The 11,808-nt window shown below is 39.4% G+C and overlaps 2 protein-coding genes across 2 annotated transcripts; one reads left to right on the top strand and one right to left on the bottom strand.

Annotated features, from left to right (window-relative positions):
• Positions 1-1,722: 1,722 nt before the first annotated feature.
• On the bottom strand, positions 1,723-2,379 carry LOC121035716 (keratin-associated protein 6-1-like). The gene has a single exon (XM_040483612.1). The coding sequence runs from the start codon at positions 2,284-2,286 to the stop codon at positions 2,038-2,040; it is 249 nt and encodes an 82-aa protein (XP_040339546.1). The 5' UTR covers positions 2,287-2,379; the 3' UTR covers positions 1,723-2,037.
• A 5,125-nt stretch (positions 2,380-7,504) lies between these two features.
• Positions 7,505-7,970, top strand: LOC121036025 (keratin-associated protein 20-2-like). The gene has a single exon (XM_040484076.1). The coding sequence runs from the start codon at positions 7,542-7,544 to the stop codon at positions 7,686-7,688; it is 147 nt and encodes a 48-aa protein (XP_040340010.1). The 5' UTR covers positions 7,505-7,541; the 3' UTR covers positions 7,689-7,970.
• The last annotated feature ends 3,838 nt before the right edge of the window (positions 7,971-11,808 follow it).

The following is an 11,808-nucleotide window of genomic DNA, read 5'->3' as shown; positions in this document are numbered from 1 at the left end:
TCCCTGGTAAATTCCACCAAACATGAAAGGAAGAAACAATGCAAGCCATATGGAATCTCCCCAGAAAAGAAAGAGAGAAGAAAAAATTTAAAAAGTAGGAGGGGAGGGAATATTTCTCAGCTATTTTATGAAATCAGCATTACCCTGATACCAAATCCAGGAAATTGGATGTCAGAAGTGTTCCCACCATTCCCTAACTGATAAGCAAGACTCACTGTGCCTAGATTTTTTGTATAAACAATGTGGTTTTTGCTGAAGTAGTGTTTTCCTTGTGGGAGTCTGGAGCCTTTTTGATCTGTTCTCAGTTAAAATTTTGGGCTTCCTTGAGAAGAAATAACACCCATGGATTGCTTCATTTCTGTTGCTGGGGGAAGAGTAAGTTCTGTGTGGCCCCTCCTAGAGCGAGAAGGAATAAGAAGGTCTTCACAAGGATACCTCCAGAATCTGCTTGGGTCCCTTCCCCTTATTATCTAGCTATGTATCATGACATACTTTGCTATAATAAATCTTCACCAAGAGCACAATTCTATGCTGAGCCCATGAGTCTTTCCAGCAAATCTCCAAGACTGGGCATGATCTTGAGGACCCCCCAACACAATATGACCTGGAAAAGGCAAAGGTGTAGATAGATTGAACAATCCGTTATTTATAGGGTTTAGGAGTGTGAGGAGGGCTTGATTGCAAAGAGGTTTTGAAAAAGCACGAGGGACCTCCCTACTATTTTCCAGAGTGGCTGTACCAGTTTGCATTCCCACCAAGAGTATGAGAGGGTTCCCCTTTCTCCACATCCTCACCAACATCTGTTGTTTCCTGTTCTGTTAATTCTAGGTGTGAGGTGATATCTCATTGTAGTTTTGATTTGTATTTCCCTGATGATGAATTGAGCATCTTTTCTTGCCATTTGCAACGCTGTAGGTGGAGCTAGAGTGTATTATGCCAAGGGGAATGTCAGTCAGAGAAAGACAAATACCATACGATTTCACTCATATGTGGAATTTAAGAAACGAAACAGATGAACAAGGCCAGAGGTGGGGGAGGAAGAGAGAGAAGCAAACTGTAAAACAGACTCTTAACTTCAGAGAATACATTGAGGGTTGCTGGAGGGGAGGTGGGCAGGGGCATGAGCTAAATGGGTGTTGAGCATTAAGCACGACACTTGTGATGAGCACTGGGTTTTATATGTAAGTGATGAATTGCTAAGTTCTACTCCTGAAACCAATATTACACTGTATGTTAACTAACTGGAATTTAAATAAAAACTTGAAACCACAAAGAAAACAAAGCATGAGAAATTTTGGGGGGGGGAGTGTGATGGCACTATTTTACATCTTGATTGTGATGGTTGTACCACGACATCATGCATTTTTCAAAATCACAGAACTCTACACCAAGGGAGTGAACTTTTCTGTCTATAATTTAAAAATAAAACATAAAAAAATGATTTAGGGAGGCTTTGCAGATGATGGTTTATGCAGGAAAAAGATACACAGAATATTTACCATGAGCTAAGCAAAATGAACTAATTGAAAAATGTTATGTCATTTAGTCTAAAACCTCCCAGCAACAGAGACAGAATAGAACTGGTAGAGCAACTCGTAGAGAGCAAAAAATATATATGGCAAAAACAAGCAATTTCAACCTTTCTTGGAATCAAGCAAATAAAAAAAAATTGTTAAATACAATAAGTTCTATTCCTTATAATAAATAGAAAGAAAACCAAGGTTTCTATTTCAGATTAGCCAAATTTATTAAGATCACTGGGAAACATGCATGAGAATTATCAAGGTAGGATCAGTGACTGGTAAGAAGGTAAAGTGGGTTCACAGGATGAAAATCACATTCTCCCTTTTTAGGAAGCAAAGGTTGGGGATAAATAACTAAGGGTTTCAGATCCAGACAGGAGCCGCCAGACTGTAGGTAATCTGCAAATCACATCAGAATTATCCCAATCTAGTGTGGGAACACAAGGGCATGGGAATCAAGGCTGGTGAAGCATGAAGTTACATGTGCAGGTGATAAAACTCTCCCATGGTGTCCTCAATAGTAGTAGCCAAAGCCACAGCCGTAGCCAGAGCCGCATCCATAGCCGCAGCCACAGAGAGAGCGGGAGCCATACCCGTAGCCACAGCCATAGCCACAGCCTAGTCTGCGGAAGCCACAGCCATAGCAGGAGCCATAGCCACAGCCCAGGCCTCCGTAGCCACAGCCTCCGTAGCCACAGCCTCCGTAGCCACAGCCACCATAGCCACAGCCTCTGTAGTAGTTTCCATAGCAGCTGCCACACATGGTGTTGGCTGTTGAGGTTGTGCTTGGGTAGAGAAGGTGAGAAGTGTCACTTCACTGTGGACAACTCCCCTGCAGAGGGCCTTTTATATGCCCTCAGTGTGAGTGGGACCCACCACACAAGTCAGGCCACTGGCTAATCTTGTGACTATAATTAGTTTGTTGTTTCTCAACCATGAGATAAAACCACAGAGGCATTAAAGAAGCTTGTTTTTTTATCTAGAGACTCGGGACTCTCTTGAAATAATTCAATGTCAGCGATGAGAGCAGATAGACATACAAATCTCTGCATGACACCAAATACTCAATTAAACCTCAAGAAACAGGCATCATTTCAAGAAGTAGCATTTGCAGCAGGCCAATTTTGACTTGCTCTTGGCACAAAATAAAATCTCTATTCTTCTCCCTGTCGTTCCAAAAACCAATAGCACTCATTTTTAACCAATGAGTTTTGCCTCTACCTTGTTTCAAAACATTCTTCCTCTTCAGTGTTTCAGCGGTCGGTCCTCCCCTGAAATGACGCAGCACAGAAAATCGCAATGCCCGTCCATCTCTGTAATACACTTAACAAACAGCCAGCTTATTCCCATGTCTTGAGAGCCAGCCTGAGCCAACTGCATTTCCGGGTTTTCACTTATACAAATTAGTCTTTTATTTTTTATGCCTAATTCTTCTTCAGGACACTAAAAATAGTTTATCCTATGAACTGCAATTTCTGTTCAGAGTCTACCACCAGAAAGAGTGATAATAATTAATCCTGTTTTATTCAGACTTCTATCAATTGCCATTTTCAATTGGCCATTTTTTTAACTTTGAGAAATTTATCTGAAATGTCAGTGCTTCCCAAAACTTTTTTTTTTTTTTGGTAATTCCTCACCAGTCAATAGGGAGATCTGTTCACATTTGGGAATATATAATAATCAGCTAATATTCTGACTAACTGATATTTCTTTTTATCTTCAGATACTTGATTTTGCCCATTATACAAAGGAAAGTTCATTTGTAAAGATATACAATGTTAAAAAGGCAACCTATTTTTAATCAGGCGCATGGAACTCTCTTAAATAATCATTGAATTTTTTTTATTTCATTGTTTTCACTATGATAATCCAGGCTATTAGGAGGTACAGAAAACCCAGGAGAATCTTGTCATCATGTGAAAACAACTAGATTTTATGTCGTCAGGATGATTCAGGAAGGAGGTACAATTACACACACAAATCCATAGCCAGTGACCAGGGTGGTCACAATACAATGATTTTCTGTGTCTAAAGATTGTTATTACATATCTCTTCATATGACCTTTAAACATAACCAAGGAGTTATAAGATTGGGTTATGCAGTAGCGAAGAGGGTTCGAGACTGAAAACCACAGTTAACCCTCCTGTGGAATTCAGTGCCCAAGATCTTTGTAATTCATTCAGTTCATCCGCTTTGATAAGTAATTCAAATTATCCAAGGGTAAATAGCCTCTAAATAGAACACAGCAATGTTTTTCTACTAATAATCACGTTAAACACAATCACTTATCCATTTGCCATGCATTTTTCATGTATTTTCTATTTATTTTATTGATAAGTGTATTTCCACAAACTAGACACGTCATTACAGTCGTGTATCATTTCAGTCCCTCCTTCACCATGGTAATAACTGTTAGAAAATCTCACTACATCAGATACTTGTTTCAAATTATCATACTTTAGATTCCATCAATCAGTTATCTTTCCATGGAAATTTATTTTTTAATGAACGCTGGTGGGAATAATGTGATTGTCATTTTTTTAGACTTAAATCCTATATGTTGAATAAATTCATTGCCAGAAGGGTGTATGACTAAATTATATTAGTTAACAAAATAATTATGTAGCGGGTAGTTTTGTAACTGGTTAAAATGATTGTGGAAGTTTCCATCTGTCCCATAACTATCAACATCTGGAAGCAGAATGGAATATGTTTTACGACCAATGGACCTACACTGACATATTATTAACAGTCAAAGTCTATAGTTTAAATTGGGATTCACTCTTGATTTTATACATTCTATGGGTTTTGACAAATGTACAATGACAGATAGCCACCACTGTAGTGTCACATAGAATAGTCTCGCTGCCCTAAAAATCCTTTGTGCTCTGCCTATGTATGCACCATGACATTCCAGGTTTTTTTTAAGTGTTGCTGGCCAATGCTTTGAAATATAATTACTGCTAATTGTCTCTCATGAAAAACAAAGCAAACGACAGACAAATCTTTCCCCATCAAAACTCCTTGAGTTTTCCAAGGTAATTTCTTAATTCACTATTCTTCTTCATAGAAATTTCAGGAATGTATTTCTAAGATACTGCATCTACTGTCTTGTACCCTTTTCTCTCAAACATTTAGACTGTTGACCCACCACTCCACTGAAAGCGTGCCTGTCATGTCTTACCAAATCTAAATATGGTTTGTTTCTCTGTATTAATCTTACCAAAGCTCTGAAAATTCAGGTCAGTTGAACTCTTTGTTCTTGACATATTCTCTCTCTTGGATTCTGATACACTCTACTCACTTATTTTGCCTCCAACTTCACTTTTTCAGAAATTTTTGTATTATATGATCCCTACTTTGACCCAAATCTCAGACCATTGTTTTTGGCCTTTCTATATCCTTTATCTTCACCCTTGTATAGATGTCCACTCAACTGTCCACTTGATAATTCAATTTTTATCATAAATAGCCATCAGAAATTTAACATTCCCCACAAAGAGCCCATTATGACACCGAATGTATTCTCTTCCAATATCTCAATCTCATGGCTCAAGAAAAAATTAAATCATAGCCTCCCCCTGGGGCATACCTACATAGACTTTCCATTGCATTTAGAATATCCTACAATAAACTATCTCTTTCCAACACTGTCCTCTACCATTTTCTTTCTCATCTTCCATATGCCAAACACAGTGGCTCTTCAGTATCTCAGACCAAGTTTTCTCCCTCCTTGCCATTGTACTGTTGGCCTCCCTGTCTGGAAATTACAGCAGGAATGCTTGAATCCTACCTTGAGCAGGTATCAATTAAAGTGCTATCTCTTCAGATATGTCTTCTCTGACCACTCAGTTTAAAATGAACTCCCCCAAGTAATAAATAAGCTTATTCAACTCATTGGGGTTTTTGTGTTTTTCAAGTAGTCATTCTTATCAGAATTTAATATATTTCTTTCAGAGTTTAATTGCCTATTGTGTGTCTGTCACTGACTATCTTCCTTACAATGAGAAATTTAAGTTCCTTGAGAATATGGACCATATCTATCATTTTCATTTCCTCATCCCATATGCTTGAAATGAATCCCTGGCATGGAGTAAGTTCATAATAAAAAAACAACTGAAAAAAAAAAAAAGCAACAAAGTAGAATAGCTTTCTAAACTGAGATTTCTAGTAGAATAAATATTTCCTCTCCATGTCTAAGTCCCATAAAAATAAATGGCACAAACCCAGCCATAAAAAAAGAAGGCACTTCTGCCATTCGGGAGAACATTGATCAACTGGGAGGGCATTATACTAAGGGAGATAAGCCAGACAGAGAAAAATAAATACTGTATGGTATCACTCGTGTGTGGAAGCTAAACAAAAAAAAAAAAAAAACAAAAAGGGCAATTTCATAGAAACAGACAATAGAACATTGTTTGCTAGGGGCTGGGGCAAAGGAGAAAATGGGGTGATGTAGGTCAAAGAGTATAAATTCTCAGTTATAAGAGTAAGTTCTGAGGAGCTGACGTACAGCATGGTGACTGTCGTTCACAACAGTTGCATGCTTGAACGTTGTTGAGAGATCTCATGCACTCTTACTGTTTATGAAAACCGACCTATGTGTTCCAGAGCCAACATATAACATGAAGACAGGGTTTGGGGATTAAGAGGAATGATAGTTGTATTACCTCACTGGCCAAATGATGTTGCAGCAGGCTAATGCCTTCAAAATCGCAGATCCACCAGGGGTAAAAGGCTGAGGGGTTTTATAGGAAAATACAGGACCTGAGTGGTTTTGATAGGAATCTGGTAGTCCTACCAGTCACTTTCCTTATCCCTTCAAGGTGGTCTCATGACCAGCGCTGGTGCAGTCTATCTGAGTGTTGTTCCTAAGTGTTCACTGAGGTCAGCCGGTTGCCAATATGTATACCGAGGTCCTGGAAGAGAGGATTCTACAGAAAAACAAGTGAGAGAGAAGGGGAGGTTTCAAGAATAAAGAAGAGAAAAATTTGTTTACTTTAAAGTCAAGTCTTTCTGAGACACTAGGGTGTCCATCTTAATTTCCATCTATCTTTACATTTCTACAGCAGTTTCATTACCACACACACACACACACACACACACACACACAGAGTTAATGATGTAAGATGATAGACATGTAAACATGCTAGTTATCTTGATCGTGGTAATTATTCCACAATGAATATGTTTATCGAAGCATCACATTGTACACTTTAAATGTATACCATTATATTTGTCAATTTTCCCTAAATAACTTTAAAAAAAGGAGCTACCTATCTTACCTTTTAAAAATCAAATCTATGGATACCAGAGGGGAGGTGGATGCAATAGGTGATTGGAATTAAGGAACACAATTGTGATGAGCACCGGATGCTGTATAGAAGTGTACACCTGGAACTAATATTACGCTGTTAACTAACTGGAATTTAAATAAAAACTTAAAAAAATTCAAATTGAAGGTGCCTGGGTGGCTCAGTCGGTTAAGCATCCAACTTGGGCTCAGGTCATGATCTCAAGGGTTGTGAGTTTGAGCCCCACATCGGGCTCTGTCTGGACAGCTCAGAGCCTGGAGCCTGCTTCAGATTCTGTGTCTCCCTCTCTCTCTGCCCCTCCCCTGCTTGTGCTCTCTCTCTCTCTCTCTCTCTCTCTCTCAAAAATAAACATTAAAAAAGAAAAAAAAACCTTCAAATATTTTTTCAAATCAAATAACAACATTATAGCCTTGCTCATAAGATCTCTTAGAAGCTGGGTTCTCAAGTAAGCAAACACTGTGTAATTAGGAAACAAGTTTTGTTTTAAAGGCACATGACACTACAGCAATAGAGTCCCCAATATATTGGTTATAAGGAATTCTTCAGATTTTTTTTTAATGTCATTTGTTTGGAAATGAGTCAATTCTGCCTGTGGTTTACCCACATACCACTCAGGTTGTATAAAAGGCCCTGTGCAGATTATGAAATTCAAACTCAAGGAACTGATTCTGCTCGTCAACTGAACCCTCTGCTCCTGACACCATGTGCTATTACGGCAACTATTATGGTGGCCTGGGCTATGGCTATGGTGGCCTGGGTTGTGGCTACGGCTGTGGCTATGGTGGCTATGGTTATGCCTGTCACCGTCCATGCTGCTTTGGAAGATACTGGTGTTCCGGCTTCTATTGAAGTATTCTAGACTTCTGATACCTTGGATAGTTCTTGTTATTATATAAGGATTGTTTATTATATTAGTATTATTTTCTCTTCCAACACTAATATCTAAATCCTAGGCCACCTGTGATAAAAAAAAGTCACCAATCAATTCATTATCTAGACTATCCAATGATTTTGTCGGAAAAAATATCCGTTCGTTTCTATACGTGTGCACAAATCCAATCTTAATATTTATTTGGGAAAATTCCAGTTTTATTTTTCATTAAATAAAAGCTCATTTGCAAGTATGCCATATATTTGTTTCCATACATTTATTTATCTTCATCATTTCTGAGCGTAAGAATGCGTGCACGCGCGTGCTTGTGTGTGTGTGTGTGTGTGTGTGTGTGTGGCTGTATAGCTGCTATTTTTCTACCAGCTAAAGTCTGCTCCAAAGACGTGACTTCATTGGCACTTTAAAGGACAAAGACTTCATTCTGAGAACTGCAATGGCTTGCACTAGGAAGCCATCAGCATGAGTGAAATGATGAATGAGACACTGATGAAGCACCCTCAAGCATTATCTAGAGTTTATTCTTTACATCACTCAGGTGCAGGCGTATCTCATATCATGTTCAAGTTTTTCTGTCACCACTCCTTAAAGACAATAGCCGGTCATGAATTCTGAAAAACAAAACACTATTAAAGAACAGCAAAAAGATTGGTCGGACCAGCCAAAGTCTCCTTTCAGCTCCAAACTGCTTTCTGAGCAGTAATCGACATTCATTGTCTTTGTTCTTTATTACCTATTCTCCATTGTCTTCAGAGTTTTCTGGCACCTCTGCTGGTCTTGGTAGCTAAAACTTTATCCTGAGAAGCCTGACCCCTCAGGTCTTGTGCCCATGTACAGCAGTCCTTTGGGAATAGAAGCAACCCCAGTAGATCCTGTGAGTTTCTGCCATGGACATTCAAACTCCCACTATAGAGCGGAACTACATCTCTTCACTGTAATTAATTTCTCTGTCTACTGGTAGGTGGAGCCCACGATTATCAGGTAGGCAAAAACTCTATATTAATTCATTAACTAGTGGGTCCCAGGGAGCCATGGTGAAAGAGAGCAATTTTACCTAACAGGTGTTTTTTTCAGACCGATATATTCTAGATATTGGGGACGGGGTGGCATTGGTTAAAAATATATTCTCCATTGTAAAGACAATACCAAATCTCACAAACTATAATCCTTAGCACATTCATTCGTAGCATTTTAAGAAGCCATTTCAGCGGGCTGATGTGGTATGTGCTAAGATGAATAGATCTCGTAGCAATGGGTGCATTATTTCACTTTCTTCTCAGAGACTGTCTCAGTCCAAAGCAATGTTGTGCAGAATTCTGTGATGATAAATAAGCCACCACATGTCTCAGATACTGGTGATGATCGTGTCACTGTGGGCAGCTGAGACAAACCCATACCCAGAATATCTATCATTCTTATTAAATAGCAACTTCCATCTATATGGAAGGCGCCTGATAAAATCAACTTGCCAGAAAGAGCTGGTTGGAATCCTCTAAGTATGGTACCACATCAAGGGCTCAGAAAAACCCTTTGATGCTTTCAGATTGGATATTCAATTCCAATATCAGCTGGATCAGCTTTGTAAAAGAAGAAATAGTTCTACCACTATGGCTATTCTATTCTTGGGCCCATTGCACATATGCTGGTATTACAGAGGACAGAAGCTGTTAGACATTTCCTGGCTGAGTCACTGTCCACCTGATTGTTTTGTACGTTCTCTGTTGTGGATGCACTATGGTGAAAACTGACATCAAGCTCAAATATCTACTTAATTTGTATCCACTCCAATATGTCCATCTGTACAATTCCTCCCCAGATCTCTGTTTAATCATACTCTTTCTGACCCCTGAACAACTAACCAAACTATTAATAACTGTCCAAATGTCCTTGTATGTTCTTACCTCAGACCACATCTCTCTCCACGTAAATTTCATGATTGGGTATACTTCTAGAAAGCTCTGTCTCCTGGGAACATTTCCCCTTACTATTCTTTCTCAGGGCAATTCTGAATGCAACAGCAGTCCATTTTCAGGCTGATTCCAACATATTGAGAAGACCCATCCATGAACCAGGCCTGAATGTATTCTTGCTCTGCCATTTAGTCAATTGAACACCCCCATAGGGCTATAGCAGAGAACTGATAGAAAGACTTCAGTGCTACAGGTAGGCTTTAGGCCCCCTAAGTCTTCAGGCAGGGAACACGTACAACTCATTCATGCCCTTTGCACCTGCTCTAACTGACTCTGAATCTATATTACCACTTAACATCAGACTCCTGCCGCTAAGTCTGCCAAAATTTATGACTTGGTGGGTCTGAGAGTACCCAGTCATGAAGGTCAGCACACATCGTCATTTGATGTTGCATAGTGACAGATGTTCAGTCTCTGCTTGGGTCCATTAGTATGCCAGGAGCTTCTTTTTGCACTGTGAATATATTCTGCCACAATATGGCCTTGCTCCAGAAACCTAGCCATCTGTGCTACAACTCGCACATGGGGGTTTGCCAAAAACTGAATTTTGCAGGAGGAACAATAATGAATCAAGTGTGTATGTGATGGGTATCACTATTCCTACATCCTATAAGTCTTTAATGGTAGCAATAATCCCTGTCATTCTATGCTGTGATGGTTAATTTTATGTGTTAACTTGACTGGGCTAATGGATGCCCAGATAGTTGATACATTATTTCTGGATGTGTCTGTGAGGATGTTCCTAGATGAGATTAGCATTTGAGTTCATAAACTAAATAGGGAAGGTCAGTCACCCTCACCAAGGTGAGTGGGCATCATCCAATCTGCTGAGGGCATAAATAGAACAGGGAGAGAAAGGGTGAATTTGCTCTCTGCCTGACCCAGGATGCCCATCGTCTGCCTTCAGACATTGGTGCTTCTGGTTCTCAAGGCCTTTGGACTCACATTCCACTGGCTTTCCCAGTTCCCCAGCTTGTAGATAGCAAATTGTGAGACTTTTCAGCCTCCATAATTCTGTGAGACAATGCCTATCATAAATCCTCCTTTCTCTCTTTATATATATTTTTTCAGGGTCTTCCATTTGAACATTCCCACTATACTGGTGAGGGAACATAGCTTCTACGTATATCCATGCTATTTATGCCCACAAGACTGCCGCAATTACTGTGAAATGGGTTTATGGAACCATTAATCCCATGGTGAGACAGATTTGGATCAGAACTCTGACTGACATCTGGTCTTTGTGTGCCTCCAGCCTAATAGTGACAATTCTTGTATTTAGGGTCCCTATATAAACGTGAGCTCAGACCCTATGACAATAGCATTCTAAAAATTTAGATATTTTCTTTTCCTAGACTTCAGTTGCCCTGATAAATTCCAAAGTTCCCTAAAAAAGAGATTGGATATCGGGGCATCTGGGGTGGCTCAGTCAGTTGAGTGTCCGACTTTGGCTCAGGTCATGATCTCACTGTTCGTGAGTTTGAGACCCATGTCGGGCTCTATGTTGACAGTTCAGAGACTGGAGCCTGCTTCAGATTCTGTGTCTCCCTCTCTCTTTGCTCCTGCCCTGCCCTTCTCTCTCTCTCTCTCTCTCTCTCTCTCTCTCTCAAAAATAAATAAAAAAAAATTTTAAAAAAGAGAGATTGGATATATATCCATTGAGAAAGAAATTAGTTGGGGGATGTTTGGGTGGCTTAGTCGGTTAAATATCCAAGTCTTGATTTCAGTTCAAGTTGTGATCTCAGGGTGGTGAGAGTGAGCCCTGCATCAGGCTCCATGCTCAGTGTGGAGCCTGCTTGAGGTTCTTTGCCTCTCTCCCTCTGCCCCTCTCCCCTGTTCACATTCTCTCTCTTTCTCTCTCTCTCTCTTAAAAAAAAAAGTTGCAAAAATCAAAGAATCTATCTAAGGGCTTGGAATAAGCCCATCTGTCAAAGTGCTATTGCAAAATAAGGGAGAACCCTTTAACATATTTTTTTATTCTAGAATTCATAATGTTTAGGACACATGGCATAGATGATTCTATTACAAGTATACAAGCAAACAGCAAAATATAAAGGGAAGAAACATATATTTGTCATGAAAAATGTACTAAATTTACTGGAGGTAGAAA

The sequence above is a fragment of the Herpailurus yagouaroundi genome, unplaced genomic scaffold (assembly GCF_014898765.1).
Source record: "Herpailurus yagouaroundi ecotype Mexico unplaced genomic scaffold, PumYag 162, whole genome shotgun sequence".
Lineage (NCBI taxonomy): Eukaryota > Metazoa > Chordata > Mammalia > Carnivora > Felidae > Herpailurus > Herpailurus yagouaroundi.
Note: the sequence above shows the minus strand (reverse complement) of the source record. Positions and strands in the feature narration are given on the sequence as shown.